Below are 19,524 nucleotides of genomic sequence, written 5' to 3' on the forward strand. Positions count from 1 at the left end.
TCTTAATTCATTCTATGCATTGAGATAAAAAGCATTCTGTGTGCAGCGGCCTCCCTAACACTTACCTGAGGTCCCTCTCTGTCCAGTGATGTCTCAGCCATCCAAGATTCTCCCTCCTGATTGCTGTTGGCTGCCGCTGCTGTCAATCAAAGTCAGCTAGCCAATCAGGAAAGGGGGGGTGGGGCCGGGATGGGGCTTCAGGTCTGGATGGACACAGGTAGCTGTGACTCGGCTCGGTTGCCCCCATAGCAAGCTGCTTGCTATGGGGGCACTAAACAGGAGGGAGGGGCCAGGATCACAGAAGAGAGACCCGAAAAGAGGAGGATCTGGGCTGCTCTGTGCAAATCCACTGCAACAAAGCAGGTAAGTATAACAGGTTTGTTATTTTATAGGAAAAAAAAGAGACTTTACAATCACTTTAAATACACTGCTAAATGTTGGAGTATAGGTCCACTCTAAGTAGGATATCTCATCTCAACCCCTGAGGGTTTGATACCCTAATCAATTTCTAGAGACCACATGTTATATATGTTTTTCTAATCTACAATGCTCTGAAAAATGTCATATCCCAGTGTAAAACTATTAGACATATTGAGACACCCACCATAAATCCTACCAATATGTTTTCATGCCTGTAGTCAGGAAATGAATGTTTACATTGTAACATATGGATATGTGTGTGGTATTTTGCTGTGCCTGTCCCTAAGCAAATTAAATTGATCTATTTTTGGTTCTACATTAATGCAGAAAATCCTTTGCATGTTACTTCTTGCATGTGCTGTGTTGTCTGTGTGTGCTTATTGTGTACTTTTGTGTACCTCAATGTACAGTATTTCTCAAATTCCATTCCAAGGAAATGCCTTTTAAATGATCTGATTTTCAGCTTTATGCAGTACAAGTAGGAAGCAGGAATCTGAATCCAATAGGAAAGCTGCATATTTTTGTTTGATATTCAATTGTATTACTTAAAGTGTCATCAAACCCATATTATAAAAAAAAACCTATCAATTAATGGTGTATTAAATGTGGTTCATACTCACTCAGTCACTATGGGATTCGTTTTCTGTATTCTGCAAAAAAAACCTGGTTGATCCTGCTGCTCTCTATATCCACCTTCTGTACATGTCCAGGCGGCCGCTGTAGGCAAAGCAACATACTGGCCATTGCTGCCTACTTTCAGGTTTAGGGATCATGCATGTGTGACCCCCCGCCGGCCACCGCTGTGATTGTACACATCCAAGCTCTGTCAGCAGGGAGCCTGTAACAGCTGTATTTTAATTAGGAAAAAGGTACTTGGATGTGTTTTCTTTATTAAAATAATTACAGTGCCATCATCAGCTGCATATAGAAATAGAAGGGACAGTGTCAATTAAACATCTTGTGCTTAGTATCACCTTAAAGTGGTTATAAAGTCAGAAGATTTTTTTTATCTTAATGCATTCTATGCATTAAGATAAAAAGCCTTCTGTGTGCAGCAGCCCCCCTAATACTTATCTGAGCCCATCTCGATCCAGCGATGTTGCAGGAGCGACTCGGCTGCCTGGGACTCCCCCTCCTCATTAGCTGAGAAAGCAGCGTGAGGCCATTGGCTTCCACTGCTGTCAATCAGTCAGTGGGCCATTGAGGAGAGAGGGAGTGGGCCTGAACCACGGCTCCATGGACACAGGAAGCTGCGGCTCGGCTCGGGTGCCCCCATAGCAAGCTGCTTGCTGTGGGGGCACTTAGCAGGAGGGAGGGGCCAGAAGCACTAAAGAGGGACCCGAGAAGAGGAGGATCCGGGCTGCTCTGTGCAAAACCACTGCACAGAGCAGGTAAGTATAACATTTTTGTTATTTAAAAAAAAAAACACTGAGACTTTAGTATCACTTTAAGTTCCATTTGTTTCTTTATTTCTGAAAAAAATCCTCCATAACCCCTAGAGAGGACTCTAAATTCCTCTACTGTGTGTGTGTGTGTGTAATCAGAGGATAGTCACATCATAGCAATATAACAGAAACACTTTGAGTAGTGGCCTCTAAATCTCTCCAATTTGGACACATATCGTACAGATATAAAATATTTTTAAATCTGTTTTATATATTTTAAATGTCCCATGACATATAGGGTCCTCTCCCTCTTTCCCTCTTCTTTGACACTGGGCAGTACTCTGTGCTGAAGTGTGTCGTAGTAACTTCCCCTAGAGGGTAGGTTCATGACTCCCTGCGCTCAAGGAAAAGTAATGGCGCTGAGTGTGTGAGCCGGTGGGAGATAGCGTCAGAAAGGAGGTTAGTATTTATTTATTTATATATTTATTTTTAAAACTTTTCTTTTTTGCTGGGCAGCTAAAAGAAAAAAAAATTATTTTTTTATTAATTCACTTAAAGGGGTTGTAAAGTATTTTTTTTAATAAAGCAGTAAACCGGTTTCTAATTACCTGCTCTGTGCAATGTCATTGCACAAATTGGACCCAAACCTGCTCTTCTGGGGTCCCCCGCTGGCACTCCCGGCTCCTCCTCTTCTGTGTCTGCTCCATAGCAAGTCACTTACTATGGGGACAGATGTGCGGGCTCAATCCTGAGCCAGGCTCTGTGTGTCCATAGACAATGCACAGTGCAGCTCAGTCCTGCGCCTCACACGCTGATCACTGGAATTGACTTACAGCAGCAAGAGCGGATTGCAGTATTAACCACTTCAGCTCCGGAAGGTTTTACCCCTTTAATGACCAGGCCATTTTTTGCGATCCGGCACTGCGTTAGTTTAACGAAAAATTGCGCGGTCGTGCAACGCTGTACCCAAATACAATTAGTGCCCTTTTTTCCCACAAATAGAGCTTTATTTTGGTGGTATTTGATCACCTCTGCGGTTTTTAGATTTTGCGCTATAAACAAAAAATAGAGCGACAATTTTGAAAAAAACGCCATATTTTTTACTTTCTGCTATAATACATTCAGTTTAGGCCAATTTGTATTCTGCTACATATTTTTGGTAAAAAAAATCCCAAAAAGCGTATTTTAATTGGTTTGCACAAAAGTTATAGTGTTTACAAACTACGCGATAGATTTTTGGAATTTGTTTTTTATTAGTGATGGCAGCGATCAGCGTTTTTTAGCGGGACTGCGACATTGCGGCGGACAGATCGGGCCCCTAACTGACATTTTTTACACTTTTTGGGGACCAGTGACATTAATACAGTAATCAGTGCTAAATATTATGCACTGTTAATGTATAAATGACACTGTCAGGGAAGGGGTTAACACTGGGGGTGATCAAAGGGGTTAATGTGTGCCTAAATATGCTTACTGACTGTGTAGGGGAATGGTTCTGTGACAGGCACAGAGAGATCGGGGTTTCAGCTTAGCTGCCTGTCTGACAGAAGACTCGCCTGCTTTGTTTACATAAGCAGGCGGGTCTTCTGTCAGTTTATCTGACGATTGCGGGAGGCCGGTGACAATCACCGCCGCTCCTCCCACGGCTGCCTCCCGCTGTGTCTAAACATGTGTCTATTGTGTTCCAGAACGGTCCAGTCAGCGCTCTCAGCCATTGGTAGGCCTCTTTCTTTCATGCCCCTTCGACAGAAGCCGGCCAGATTTCTGTCTGACTGATTCCAGTACAAACGAACTGAATGTTGGTTTCTACTGAACCGGCCGACGCCGCCCAACATTCGGCCCCTGAGTACTAGGCTTTAGAAGTAAAAACGCTCAGTGTGATGGGTAACAGATGTATGAAAATTTTAGAAAGATAAATGTAACAGTGTATATAGTATAGTATAACGTAGATGCACACTGCTCCATTGAAAAAACGCATATGGATTTTTGGTGCGTTTTCTGGTTGCTCGACTCCAATCATGCACATGGACACGTGGCTCAAAAAGCTCACCAAAAACGAAACCACTGTGCATTTTTGATACATTTTTTTTTTCATTTCAATGGGAATGTGTGTTTTTTTTGGGGGGGGGGGGGTTTAAAAATGCATGTAGGACTTTTAAAAATGTACCACACACACACTGCATTGGTGTAAAGAATCCCACAGGATTTAAAGGGATACATTTTTAATGCATTTTTGTTGTGTTTTTTAAACACCAAAAGTGCATCAAAAACTGATCAGTGTGAATGAGCCCTAAAGCTGTGTATACATTTCAGTCTGTGTGTACAGCTCGAAACACCAGCATTTGATCAGCCCTTGCAGCCAATTGCTGCAGCGCTGATCTGTTCCCTTATGTGCTGTAGTCCATAGACACTGTTGTTCCCTTATGTGCTGTAGTCTGTAGACCCCTCTGTTCCCTTATGTGCTGTAGTCTGTAGACCCCGCTGTTCCCTTATGTGCTGTAGTCTGTACACACCGCTGTTCCCTTATGGGCTGTAGTCTGTAGACACCGCTGTTCCCTTATGTGCTGTAGTCTGTAGAACCCGCTGTTCCCTTATGTACTGTAGTCTGTAGACCCCGCTGTTCCCTTATATGCTGTAGTCTGTAGACCCCGCTGTTCCCTTATGTGCTGTAGTCTTTAGACACCTCTGTTCCCTTATGTGCTGTAGTCTGTACACACCGCTGTTCCCTTATGGGCTGTAGTCTGTAGACACCGTTGTTCCCTTATGTGCTGTAGTCTGTAGACCCCGCTGTTCCCTTATATGCTGTAGTCTGTAGACCCTGCTGTTCCCTTATGTGCTGTAGTCTGTAGACCCCACTGTTCCCTTATGTGCTGTAGTCTGTAGACCCAGCTGTTCCCTTATGTGCTGTAGTCTGTAGACCCCGCTGTTCCCTTATGTACTGTAGTCTGTAGACCCCACTGTTCCCTTATGTACTGTAGTCTGTAGACCCCACTGTTCCCTTATGTGCTGTAGTCTGTAGACCCAGCTGTTCCCTTATGTGCTGTAGTCTGTACACACCGCTGTTCCCTTATGTGCTGTAGTCTGTAGACCCCGCTGTTCCCTTATGTGCTGTAGTCTGTAGACACCGCTGTTCCCTTATATGCTGTAGTCTGTAGATCCCGCTGTTTCCTTATGTGCTGTAGTCTGTAGACCCCTCTGTTCCCTTATGTGCTGTAGTCTGTAGACCCCGCTGTTCCCTTATGTGCTGTAGTCTGTACACACCGCTGTTCCCTTATGGGCTGTAGTCTGTAGACACCGCTGTTCCCTTATGTGCTGTAGTCTGTAGAACCCGCTGTTCCCTTATGTACTGTAGTCTGTAGACCCCGCTGTTCCCTTATATGCTGTAGTCTGTAGACCCCGCTGTTCCCTTATGTGCTGTAGTCTTTAGACACCTCTGTTCCCTTATGTGCTGTAGTCTGTACACACCGCTGTTCCCTTATGGGCTGTAGTCTGTAGACACCGCTGTTCCCTTATGTGCTGTAGTCTGTAGACCCCGCTGTTCCCTTATGTACTGTAGTCTGTAGACCCCGCTGTTCCCTTATATGCTGTAGTCTGTAGACCCCGCTGTTCCCTTATGTGCTGTAGTCTTTAGACACCTCTGTTCCCTTATGTGCTGTAGTCTGTACACACCGCTGTTCCCTTATGGGCTGTAGTCTGTAGACACCGCTGTTCCCTTATGTGCTGTAGTCTGTAGACCCCGCTGTTCCCTTATATGCTGTAGTCTGTAGACCCTGCTGTTCCCTTATGTGCTGTAGTCTGTAGACCCCACTGTTCCCTTATGTGCTGTAGTCTGTAGACCCAGCTGTTCCCTTATGTGCTGTAGTCTGTAGACCCCGCTGTTCCCTTATGTACTGTAGTCTGTAGACCCCACTGTTCCCTTATGTGCTGTAGTCTGTAGACCCAGCTGTTCCCTTATGTGCTGTAGTCTGTACACACCGCTGTTCCCTTATGTGCTGTAGTCTGTAGACCCCGCTGTTCCCTTATGTGCTGTAGTCTGTAGACACCGCTGTTCCCTTATATGCTGTAGTCTGTAGATCCCGCTGTTCCCTTATGTGCTGTAGTCTGTAGACACCGCTGTTCCCTTATGTGCTGTAGTCTGTAGATCCCGCTTTTCCCTTATGTGCTGTAGTCTGTAGACACTGCTGTTCCCTTATGTGCTGTAGACTGTAGACACCGCTGTTCCCTTATGTACTGTAGTCTGTAGACATCGCTGTTCCCTTATGTGCTGTAGTCTGTAGACATCGCTGTTCCCTTATGTGCTGTAGTCTGTAGACACCGCTGTTCCCTTATGTGCTGTAGTCTGTAGACACCGCTGTTCCCTTATGTCCTGTAGTCTGTAGACACCGCTGTTCCCTTATGTGCTGTAGTCTGTAGACCCCGCTGTTCCCTTATGTGCTGTAGTCTGTAGACCCCGCTGTTCCCTTATGTGCTGTAGTCTGTAGACCCCGCTGTTCCCTTATGTGCTGTAGTCTGTAGACCCCGCTGTTCCCTTATGTACTGTAGTCTGTAGACCCCACTGTTCCCTTATGTGCTGTAGTCTGTAGACCCCGCTGTTCCCTTATGTGCTGTAGTCTGTAGACCCCGCTGTTCCCTTATGTGCTGTAGTCTGTAGACCCTGCTGTTCCCTTATGTGCTGTAGTCTGTAGACCCCGCTGTTCCCTTATGTGCTGTAGTCTGTAGACACCGCTGTTCCCTTATGTGCTGTAGTCTGTAGACACTGCTGTACATAGAAATCTATATTGGCAGCAGCTCATAATGGAAACCACCAGTTTTTACACAAGAATCAATGTGCAAGGCATGGAATAAACAGGATTGTAAGATTATACAGCCTTATATTATCACGATGCTGGTTTAATCAAAAACAAAAATGGGAGAGCTTTACTTTCTCCGATAAAAACCCATCTCATTATATAAGAGAGATGGACTGTACATTGATAGCTGTTGACAGTTTCATCATCATAATTGAGGAATTAATTATTTAGTACCCGTAAAATAGAATCTGAGCGCTGCGGCTAAATTTGTAAATATCTTTGAAGCGTCTTGTTTTTTTCCCTGAAGGGAGGATTGTTGGGGATTCCTAACCGCTCTCTGTTCCCGTTTTGTATGTCTTAGCTTCCCCTGGAGGAAACAGGGAGGCTTGTTGCCATGACAACACAGGAATTTAGACGCATAAGCCAGAACTTACAGAAGAACCATGATGGAGATATTCTAATATTTTAGTTAGCATTCTATGGTAGTTTATCATTGTAAATCATTGGTAGCCCCCAGGGTTTATGTCCCTCTCCATCAGTCACAGGGGAAATCTGAGATAAGGATAGGCACATTGACAGAGCTGGCAACGCTGGCATTTGCCAGATGGGCAGAACCCTATGAGGGGATCTTTGTAGAAAGCCCCTGTGAGCCACTTGGCCTCAATTAGACCTGTAAGGAAAGCAGTGATATTAAAGAGGAAGTAAACCCTCCTCTGACACTTTTACCTATAGGTAAGCCTATGATAAGGCTTACCTATAGGTACTGTAAATATCTCCTAAACATGTACCGTTTAGGAGATATTTACCTTACATGCAGCCGGTGACGTCACTGGCGCATGCGCTCTGAAGGAACGGCCGCTGGCGCGTGCGCGGGAGTGATGTCACCGCGGCTCCGGCCAATCAGATGGACGGATGCCGCGATCCCGGAAGACGGGCGACTGAACATGTCGCCCATCATACAGGTAAGCGGGCAGCGATGCATACTAGCTCATTATGTTTTTTTCCCTTACAGGTTGCAAAAAAAAAAAAAAAAGTTGTATGGGTTTACAACCTCTTTAAGGCCTCTTGCTCTGAACATTTGTCCATCTCTCCTGGCAGCAGCGTTTTTGCCAAAAAAACGCTTGAGGCATGTAAATGCGTGTATTGCATTTAGGTGAATTAAGTGCTTGGGCATCAATTAATTTCTTTAGCCATAATAATAATAATTTATTCTGCCCATTGAAGTCAATTAACGGTGAAGTGCTACACGTGCTTTTAGACCTGTTTACACATGTCAAGCGTTTTTTTCTGCCAAAACACTGCTGCTCCTGGACGCACTGGCAGTGTTTTTTTTTTTTTAAAGCCTCTAAACACCTATGTGTACATGGACACATAGGCTAACATGCAGGGACATTTAGATGCGGAAAAAAAATATCCAGATGCCCCTAGCAGCAGTGTTAAAAATGTCCAGTGTGCATGAGGCCTAAGTGAGAATAAAGCTGCTTTCACGCCTAAGCAGGGCGATTTTCAAGCGTACTTTTGTGAGCTTTTTTGTATACCTATATGAGTATTTTAGAAGCATATTTCAAGTGTTTTACATGTGTATTCAACCTTCAGTTTTTTTTTTTTTTTTTTTTCCCAATGAAAAGCACTAGAAGGAGGAGATCAGTCACAAGGACTCTGCATTTTTGGCCCCATCAGTATGTATTTCTCTTTCGTTCATTGATGGACACAGCTCCTGATTCTTCTTAACCATTGGGTTATACTGCCCCCTACAGGAGTAGGACCCTAGGCAGGACGCCTACCTGCATATTCTAATATGTGCTGGTCACCAGCACTTCCTCCGTTTTGCTGTGGGCGAGGAGCATTATCAGTTTGTGGTACTGACCTTTGGTCTTACCTCCTTACCTCGGGTCTTCACAGGAGTGTTGGCCCCAGTGCCTGCATTGTTTGAGTCAGTGGGGGGATCGCGGTACTGAGGTACCTGGACGATCTTCTTCTGCGAGCGGAGTCTCTGACTGCTTTGATGGACTACTGGAGATTGCTGTGCGAACTCTGAGGGTGTTCGGTTGGAACCTGAACATTCAGGAGTCTGCTTTGGTTCCGTCCACAAAAACCGGACTATCTGGGTCTGACACCAGACATTGCAGGAGGCAATTCAGCTTCTGTTGTTCACCAGACGGTCAACCCTCCGGGCTTGCCTGGGCGTGCTGGACCTGATGTTGTCCAACCTTTGAGGCGGTCTGTTTGCAAAGTTTCACAAGAGATTCTGGTGAAATGGATCAAGGATCCACGGTGTCTAGCAGTGGCTTCGTTCTCCGGCACTTTGACAGGGAAAATCCTTCTCCCCTTGTACTGGACGGTTGTCTCCATGGATGCCAGCTTGTCCGGGTGAGGAGGCATCCTCAGCACAGACGTGCTCAGGGGGTCTGGACTTTGGCAGAGCCCAGACTGCCGATTAGTGTACTGGAACTCCGAGAGATCGGACTTTGTCTGGCTCATTGGATAGTCGTCTTCAGGGGTGTCCGGTATGAATTATTTTGGACAATGTCAGGGGGATGGTCTATGTCAAGCACCAAGAGGGCACAAGAAGTATCCTGGCGGCTCGGTAAGTAGCCGGCATTCTAAGGTGGGCTGACTGATTCGTTCCTGCCCTCTCATACTTCTGCTACGACTCCTGTGCAGGATTCAGGCAGAAGGTATTCTGGTCATTCTAGTGGCTCCAGACTGGCCTCGCCGGTCTTGGTATTACGATCTGGTACGGCTGGTCGCCGATGCTCCTTGTGGACTTCCTCTCAGTGGGGATCTGCTGTCCCAAGGACCAATCTGCCATTCTGATTTACAGTCACTGGCTTTAACGGCTTGGCTGTTGAACGCCAGTTGCTGAAGGATGAAGGTTTGTTTGAATCAGTGATTCCTACACTGCTCAAAGCTAGGAAATCTGCCTCTGGGAAGATCTACTATCGTACGTGGAAGACGTACATTGCGTGGTGTGAGTCTCTTGGGGTTCATCCTCGCTCCATCTCGATGGATCTGATCTTAACCTTCCTTCAACAGGGGGGGGGGGGGTTGAACGAAAATTGGCCTTGACTACCATCAGGCGCCAGGTATTGAGTTTTGGCAGTCTTTTTCCAACAACCTTTGGCCACACACTCCCTGGTGCGTACCTTTTTTTAAGAATGTCTGACATTTGGTTCCTTCAGTGCGGGCTCTGTTGCCACCCTGGAATCTTAATGTAGTGCTTTCAGCTCTACTGAAGCTTCTCTTTGAAAATATTTGAGAGGTTCCCTGCTTACGCTGCCCCAGAAAGTGGCCTTCTTTGGTGGCTATCACCTCTGCATGCGGGTTGTTGGAACTGACGGCATTATCCTGTTGTTCACCTTATGGTTATTCACAAGGATTAGGTGGTGCTTTGCCTCTGCCTGTCATTCCTTCCTATGGTGGTCTCTGAATGTCATTTAAATGCAGATTTTGTGTTGCCTTCCCTGTGTCCCAATTAGGGTGTACCTGGCAGCTACGAAGTCTTTTAGGAAGTCAGACTCTCTATTTGTGCTCACGGATGGACCTTACAAAAGTTTGTCCACTTCTTCTGCGACCATTTCCATGGGGATCAAACGGTGGTTCAGGCCTATCGCGTCAGAGGTCAGTTTCCTCCATTCCCTATTTAGGCGCACTCTACTAGGGTGCTTAGTGTCTCCTGGGCTTTCCGTCTTCAAGAGTCAGTGATGCAGGTTTGCAAGGCGGCCGCCTGGTCGTTGGTGCACACTTTTACAAAGTTTTTTGTAAAGTGGTTGTGTTGGCATCTGTGGATGCTTCTTTTGGCTTTTGCTGGCTGCTGTTTAGAGGACCTGGTCCTCTTTGACGTGTATTGTTTTTCAGCTGAGCTCCAGTTGTTTATGGTTAAGCTCTATGTTGCCTGGTTGGCTATGGTTAGCCTTGGGAATTTTTTTTCTGATGTTTTCCCACCCTTTATGTTTAACACTGCTTTGGGACGTCCCAATGGTTTAGAAGTATTTAGGAGCTGTGTCTGTCAATGAACAAAAGAGAAAATGGGATTTTTGACTTACCGTAAAATCCATTTCTCTTATGTTCATTGACGAACACAGCACCCACCCCTCTGTAGAATTGGCTTTATTCTGACACTGCTTGTAACAAAACTGAGTGCCTACTGTATAGCTGAGAGTGGGTGTATACCCCCTGGGACTTCCCATAGGCGTAGTCAAGCTTTTTCCTGTCTACTGTCCTACTCCTGTAGGAGGCAGTATAACCCAATGGTTAAGAAGAATCAGGAGCTGTGTCATCAGAGGAATGGATTTTACGGTAAGTCAAAAATCCAATTTTTCTGTCCTTGCTGAACTTCCTTGCTGAACTTGTCTGAAAAGTTCAAAGTAATTCAGCTGCCACATTTTTGGACTTACCAGTCAACTAGGATAGAAGCTAAGACACACACATTGGGAACAGAAAATATTTCGGAATCTCCAACAATCCTCCTTTTTGGGAAAAAAACTGGACGCTTAAAATCAGATTCTGCTTTATGTGCACTATATAATTCATTCTTCATTTATGATGCTGAAACTGTCAACAGTTATCAATGTATAGTCCATCTCTCTTAAAGCTGAAATATATGAGGATAAGTACACCCTAACTCTAAAATCTCTGCATCTATACATCTCCACGATCTAACACTAACCTATCTAGCCCTGTAAAGAAGAAATAAGTATACACATACCTTTTTTTTAAACAGATCCAACCCAATCCCATGCTGTGGAGGCGGGTGCAGAGGACACAGTTGACATTGGAAGCCCTGTAGTAAGTCTATGGAGGACGTCACTCTCCATTCATTTCACAGCCGTTGTCGGCCTTGTCCTCTGCAGAGCTTCTGCCGCTGGAGATCGGGTTGGATCAGCTACAAAAAAGGTAAGTATACTGATTTCTTCTTTACAGGGCTAGATAGGTTAGTGTTAGATCGTGGAGATCTTTAAATGCAGGGCTTTTAGTTTTAGGGTGGACTTATACACATTTAACAACCAGTCATTTTTTTCTGTATTTGGAAATAGTTGCTTATGATAGCTCTTAAAGCAGAACTAAACCCTCCTATCCTTTACAGACAAGGCCATCTTAGCTTCTGTTTAATCCACAGATGCAGTGGTGCTGCACGTGTGATTAGTTAAGACACCAGCCATTTGATGACTTGACATTTTTGTTGGAAGCACAAGCAAATGTAATAGATATCATTCACGGCATGCCTTGAATGCAACTGTTTTGGAAAACCGTTAAATCTGGATGACGCTGATCAACATGTACATGTCTTGCTACCGCACATGTGTAGTAGCAACACAGTATTGTTACATTTCTGCCACTACTGCACATGAACCAGGTAATGGCACCATTTTGGCTTATTCCAAAGACTGCAATACCCCCAGAGCAGTACACACATTTGGTTACAGTACTGATGATCTCCTCTAACTTTTGGTGATCTTTGCAGATACCAACAATCAGGCAATGTTGTCATGATTTTAATGGTGTTAGGTAGAGGTGTTTTTTTCCAGTGTCTATTATTAATTATTTAATGAAAATATTTTCTAATTTTGCAAATATTATGCTCCCTGGGTACTCATTTGTGACAACTTGGGTTTGTTTTAATAAAGGCAAATCTACTTTGCACTACAAGTGCACTTGGAGGCGTAGTGTCTGTAGATCTGAGGGGGACATGCAAGGAAAATAGAAAACAGCATTTTTGCTTGCACATGATTGGGTGATGGAAATCACCAGAGCTTCCCTCATTTCAGATCTTCCCTTCCCATCTACAGCGATTGCACTTCCAAGTGCACTTGCCTTTAGTAAATCCCCTTGTCTCTATATAGTTATGAGTTACCAGTAATTAGCTTCTGGCACATGAAGTCTCACATCACTGATAACTTATTTGTGTCTCCTACATGTCACATGATCTACTTAAAAAAGATGCACATATGTTTTTTTTGTTTTGTTTTTTTTTTCAAAAATTAACAGCTAGAAATAGAAGTAGTTGTACAAGAAATGGTACAAACCCAACCAAAATCCCAAAGGTTACAGTGGTTCGACCATACCCCTCTCTCTCTCCGGATTGGCTAACTGACTTTCATTGACAGCAGCGGGAGCCAATGGCACCACTGCTGTGTCTCAGCCATTCAGGAGGGAGAGTCCCCGATGGCCAAGACACTTGTGCACATCGCTATAGAGATGGGGCTCAGGTAAGTATTAGGTGGGGGCTAAAGGGGGCTGCTGCACACAGATGGCTTTTTTTCCTAATGCATAGAATTCATTTAAATAAAAAACCTTCTGCCTTTACAACCACTTTAATCCTAATGATCCCACTCCCTATTACCACTCACCTTAGATCAGTGGTTGTTGCAGTCAAAGCTCAGCCAGAGAAGCCTCCCAGCAGACTTACAAGTAGACCCCTTTTGTATTCAGGCCTATGAAGAACTCCGTACCCCTGACACTTTACACCAGGGGTGTCCAACCTTTTGACCTTTCTGAGCCATATTAGAAGAAGAGGAATTGTCTTGAGCCACACAAAAAATACACTAATAACAAGGAGAGCAGATGAGCAGTTCCTCCTGCGGCTCAGCGGGTAGGTGTGGCCACTGGGCCTGTTCACTATAATGACAGTGTCGCTGGTGGCCACACCTATTCACGTCTCTTCACAGTCAGCTATTACCTCGGTGATCACTCCTGGACGCAGACAAAGTGTAACCAGCAGTGATCTGCTCAGGTAATTGCTGGCTGTGCAGAGTCGTGAATAGGTGTGGTGTGTCGTGGCTGCTATGTTTACACTGCATCCCCAGTGTCCCTACATACATGCATGGGCCTTGGCTTGTCTGTGTTAGCCACCGTGGCTGCTGTGCTTGCACGACATTGTTGGTGTCCCTCCAGATGGGCCCGGGCCACATGTTAAACTCTCCGGGGCCGTATGTGTCCCACGAATCCTGCTTTACATCCTAACATCTCTCTGCTACCCAGAACCCATACCACTGTACTCTGCACCTCTGAACCTCCCTGTCATTCAGCACCCATACCACTGCAACCTTGACGCTGAACTCCAACACCATAGACGCATTGCATTTATCAGCTAGCTGGCAACTCTGCCACTGCATACTCCACCACTGCTCTCCCTTGTCACCTATGCAGGGGCTTGCAGAGAAGAAGAGAAGCTGAGTCTGGACTTTCTGGGCTGTCTGCTTGCCTCCTCCTCCTCCCTCTGGACTAGCATTGAGATAGGTTAATACATATACTAAAAATGAGGCCAAAATAATTCCTACAGACACAGGCAGGAAGTCTGAGGTTAAATTATGAATTTGCAAAATAAGCCCGGCAAAATCTGGAGCTTTTCCCCATTACAACCAGAAAGGTTCTTTCCCCCTTTGTCTTAGGAACACGACACTTGGCTACGGCCTACGGACTATGTGTTTCCTCTGCTTACTCACATTTTTTTTTAATATTTAGAAATATTTTGTGTTTTGTACTTCTGTTCTCTATGCTGCATTTAGACCATCTTTTCACCATGTGTAACCCTAATCCCTTTTTTCTGGGATATTCCCCCATCTTCTTGGCTGTGTTGCATGCCTCATTTATGCTGTAGAATGTGTATACAGTATACTCAGCCCATTCAGTGGTTTCTAGCTTTGTCCCACATAGATGTATATTGTCTCCTGCAGCTCAGCCAGTATCCCCACCTACGGGAGGAGATGGAACGGATCGTCACTACATACATTCGGGAGCGGGAGGGGAGGACAAAAGACCAGGTGGGTAGCCGGAAAAAGGTGGATTTGAACCCTACATCTATTTTTCAGTATGTTTTAAGGCAAATTATAATTTGAGTTTCACTTCTTTCATTTTCAACAACGGGGCTGAATTCCATACACATCAGCACCAGCGTTCGCTGCTTTAGGCATTGTCGGGGGGTTGAGAGACTACTCCCAGCAGATGGAGCTTGGCAGTCAAGTGACCATTTAAAAAACTAGGAAAAAAGTATTTAAATTGTGAAATAGTCTAAATTGTAAGCAGTACAATGGAAGCAGTGAAAACGCAGCTTTTAAATGTGGGGGTTTTGTATAGTTTTGCTTCTATTTCAAGCGTAATCAAAGCCAGCTACCGTGCATGAATATATATATATATATATATATATATGCACACTGTGGATATAAAAAGTCCACACACACCCCTGTTAAAATGTCCGGTTTCTGTGATGTAAAAAAATTAGACTAAGAAAAATCATTTTTAGAACTTTTTCTTTTAATATGACCCATAAACTATACAACTCAGTTGAACAACAAACTGAAATCTTTTAGGTGGAGGGAGGGAAGTAAAAATAAAAAAATAACATGGTTGCATAAGTGTGCGCACCCTTAAACTAATACTTTGTTGAAGCACCTTTCGCTTTTTTTTTACATTATGGCACATTTTGACTTGCCAATATTTGCCCACTCCTCTTTGCAATAGCACTCCAAATCTGTCAAATTGCAAGGGCATCTCCTGTGCACAGCCCTCTTTAGATCACCCCACAGATTTTCTTTTACCATGTTTTTTTTAGAGATTTTCGTAAACAAATAAAAAAGAAACAACAGTAGGATAGAGCACCATCCATTTTCAGTCAATGTGGAAACAAGAACATTGGTGATTAATCCAACATAACACCCTACAGATTTTCAATCAGATTCAGGTCTGGGCTCTGGCTGAGTCATTCCAAAACTTTTCTTTTCTTCTGGTGAAGCCATTCCTTTGTTGATTTGGATGAATGCTTTGGGTCGTTGTAATGCTGAAAGATGAAGTTCCTCCATTTTCAGCTTTCTAGCAGAAGCCTGAAGGTTTTGTGCCAATATTGACTGGTATTTGGAACTGTTCCTAATTCCCTCTACCTTGACTAAGTCCCCTGTTCCAGCTGAAGAAAAACAGCCCCAAAGCATGATGCTGCCACCACCATGCTTCACTGTGGGTATTGTGTTCTTTTGGTGATGTGCAAGGTTTTTGCATGCCAAACATATCTTTTGGAATTATAGCCAAAAAGGTCAACCTTGGTTTCATCTGACCATAACACATTTTCCCACATGCTTTTGGGAGACTTTAGATGTGTTTTTGCAAAATTTAGCCGGGCTTGGATGTTTTTCTATGTAAGAAAAGGCTTCTGCTCTACCCCTTGGCCCAGACATATGAAGAATACGGGAGATTGTTGTCACATGTACCACACAGCCAGTACTTGCCAGATATTCCTGTAGCTCCTTTAATGTTGCTGTTGGCCTTTTGACAGCCTCCCTGACCAGTTTTCTTCTCCTCTTTTCATCAGTTTTGGAGGGACGTCCAGTTCTTGGTAATGTCACTGTTTTGCCATATTTTCTATACTTGAGGATGACTGTCTTCACTGTGTTCCATGACATTTCCAATGCCTTGGAAAATCTTTTGTACCCTTCTCCTGACTGATAACTTTTAACAGTGAGATCCCTCTGATGCTTTGGAAGCTTTCTGTGGACCATGGCTTTTGCTGTAGGATGCGACTAAGAAATATTCAGGAAAAACCTAGTAGAACAGCTGAACTTTATTTGGGGTTAATCAGAGGCACTTTACATGATGGCAGGTGTGTACTGACTCTTATTTAACATGAGTTTGAATGTGATTGCTTAATTCTGAACACAGCTACATCCCAAATTATAAGAGGCTGTGCACACTTATGCAACCACATTATTTTATTTTTTTTTATTTTTACTCCCCCTCCCCCCTAAAAGATTTCAGTTTGTTTTTCAATTGAGTCGTACAGTTTATAGGTCACATTAAAGGTGGAAAAAGTTCTGAAATTATTGCTCTTTGTCTCCTATTTTTACATCACAGGAACTTGACATTTTAACAGGGGTGTGTAGACTTTTTAAATCTACTGCATATAGTGATTTTTTTGTAAAACAAATATGCAAATATAGGAAAATATAATGACAAGTTGAATATAATTTTATGTAGACGATAGTGTCTCTTACAATGAAAACTCAAACTACATGTAATATTTGTACAGTGTATTAGGCTTATTGTCTTTTGTTCCTACAGGTTATGCTGCTGATTGACATAGAACTGTCTTACATGAACACTAACCATGAGGATTTCATTGGCTTTGCTAAGTAAGAGGCTATTGTTCCAATAACAAATACAACAATATATTCGTCATATATTTTAAGTATTCCACTATGAAATCAAGTCCTCGTGGCAGGGATATATTTTATTATTAACGAAAGCTAAAAAAGGAAGTACAGTTAAAATGTATGTAAATCCAAAATCTATTTTTTGTATGTTTAGCATCATCCCTTATCAAGTCCAGCTAATAGAAAAAAATAGAAAAAAATCTAAAACCTCCATATACACAATCCTTTTCCCACAGTTGATCCAGAAGTTCTTAGAATGTAAGTTCACCTTTTCAAAAAAAAATGTCCCTCTGCTTCCCCCGGTCCCTTTTGTGGGCGATGAGCTGTCAGTGCCCATGCAGCTGATGTAGCGGTCCGGGGATTTAAAATCCTTGCTGTTCTTCCCCTTCTTTCTGCAGGGCTTCTGGGACAGATCAGAGAGATTCTTATTGGTAAGCACTAGCACAGCACAATAATCGGTCTGTCCTGGAAGTGCTGCAGAAAGAAGAGGGAGAAGAGCAGGGATTTCAAACCCTTGGACTGCTATACCGGCTGTGTGGGCGCTGACAGCTCATCACCTGTGGAGGTAAGTCCAGCAAGGACTGGGTGGGGGTGGATTGTCTTTCTCTGAAAAGGTGAACTAACCCTTTTAAGCCAGTTTTTTTTTTTTTTTTTTTTTTTGGGGGGGGGGGGGGGGGGGGCTTCTATTACAATGTTTCTTGAGATCCTGCCAGTAATAGCACTTCTTGTTTCAGGCTGATTATACTAAGCCTCTGCATTGAAAGAATGTTGTCAGCCTACAGCCTGCCATGTGCACTTCTTTAGCTGGTTGATGGGCAGACTATCCTACAGACCTGATATTCTAAGACTGAATGAAGGAGTGCATAATGACAGGCAGACAGCATTGCTACTGATTGCAAGACAGTGGCTTAGGATTGTTAGCCTGACACAGGAAGTGTTATTACTGGCAGGATCTCCAGGTAAGAAACTTTGCAATAGGTTGACAAAAATGTATGTGCTTAACCCCATATTTCTGCCACTCCTGGCCCTTTACTAGAATATGAAAGCCAGAAGCGGGGGTGGGCTTCCCACTCATGGGACCGCTGTGATTGGCTATTACATCGGACACATGGTCGGAAGTTCCAGATCTCTGTAACAACAATCGTGAGCTGTCTGTGACATTGTAGTCACTCCAGAGCACACTCTCAGCACAGAAATCCATTCTCTATGGACACATATTTGCAGCAGCTCAGCATTAAAGCCCACCTGCCCAGCCACTGCATATATGCATACAGCCAGTGAGAACAGATTAGGGATACTGTACACAGTGAGGCATGATACCAAACATACTGAAAAAAAGACATACACTTTCAATATTTGTTTCTCCCAACCGCAGGGTTTTTTTTGTCCTAAACATAACAAAGAAAATATATTAAAAATATACATTTTCTTAAGATACTGCTGGTAAAATAAAAAAGGTAAAAATCTAACAGCTGGGATGGAAAAATTGTAGTACTGAATGCACGTGGGTGATTTTCGACATGTGATCCTGCAAGTGACAAAAGTCCTGCTCCAAACAGTTGCGCGGTGAGCATTTGCTGCAGTTTTTTTTTTAAGTTCTCTTATTTTAGTGAAAGGAATTGATTAATCACAACTACAATGAAACAATTTCTGACAATTTTTTTTTTTAAGGCTTTGCAGAACCCAGAGACCCAATGACGGCTTTGACATTTCTCTCAAGAAAGCTTTTTTAAAAAATAGTTTTTCAGACACAGAGGAAACTTTTTTAGAAAGAAATTGTTCACCTTTCTTTTCTTTGTTGGTATTGGGGCTCTCGGTAGGTTGTGGGCCACATTGTACTGTTATTTATATATAAAATACAGATTCATCCTATTAACTATAACATTCTTTGTCCTTTTGCTTTGGGTATTTTCTGAAAAATCGCTTTCAATCACACATAATCGGGTAAAAATGACATCACATAGGCAGTTACTTAACATTCGCTCATGTGACAAGAAAATGTGCTTTTTATTATAGTGCACAGCAAAGGAGCAGCCAAATGAACAAGAAGAAAGCATCTGGAAACCAGGTGGGTATGACGTATTCATCCCTATATGGATAACCGAAACATACAGCTGATACAGATAATACATATAAGTTAGTTCCTTCTATGTCTGTTCAGTGTTGATTTAAAGTGGTCTCAGACTAAAGGTGGACAATATCAGGGTTCCCATCTTATATACCCTAAGGATAAGATTATTACGTTTGAACTCAACAGGCAGTCTGCTGCATACAAGAAAAGATGGAGGTTTACTTGTCTGTGTAGAATTCACCAATTATCACAGATTGTTAGTCTATAACAGATGCAAATCTGTTATAATTTATTTTCATAAAAAAAACAGTTAAAAACCTCAGAGGATGCTTTTTCAGAAAAGCAGTGATAGATACCGCCTATGATCTGCCATTTTTACGCCCTAGCTTGTGTTAAATGCAGCACAGGACTGCACTCCAAGATCTAAGGTCAGTTCACTGTACAAATTATTTTTATTTTTTAGTCTCAATTTATTTAATGTTCTCTTCATATACAATAAAATTGCATGGGTATAATATATTTTTTTAATAATCATTCAAAGGCTTTGCATCTCAAATAATCTGCATTCTTTTCTCTCAACTGCTTCCCTCATTATAAACTTCATAGAGCCTCACTCCTTTTAGCAGGCAGAATTTAGCACAACTCTGAGGAGTGAGAACCTACGAAAGGCTTTTGCAGACACTACTATACAGTAATAGGGCACCTGCCTCGGACTTACC

General features: G+C 43.3%; 1 protein-coding gene across 4 annotated transcripts in view; it reads left to right on the forward strand.

The window, feature by feature from the left end:
* The window catches only part of DNM1 (dynamin 1), a 254,922-nt gene that overhangs the window by 147,595 nt on the left and 87,803 nt on the right, over positions 1-19,524 (forward strand). For all 4 annotated transcript variants that reach the window (XM_082262794.1, XM_082262793.1, XM_082262792.1 and 1 more), the window contains exons 11-13: positions 14,272-14,358; positions 16,643-16,713; positions 18,751-18,802. In XM_082262794.1, coding sequence (XP_082118920.1) covers positions 14,272-14,358; positions 16,643-16,713; positions 18,751-18,802 — 210 coding nt within the window. The remainder of the gene's footprint in view (positions 1-14,271; positions 14,359-16,642; positions 16,714-18,750; positions 18,803-19,524) is intronic.

Source organism: Pelophylax lessonae (genome assembly GCF_965119305.1).
Source record: "Pelophylax lessonae genome assembly, chromosome: 7".
Taxonomy (NCBI): Eukaryota; Metazoa; Chordata; class Amphibia; order Anura; family Ranidae; genus Pelophylax; species Pelophylax lessonae.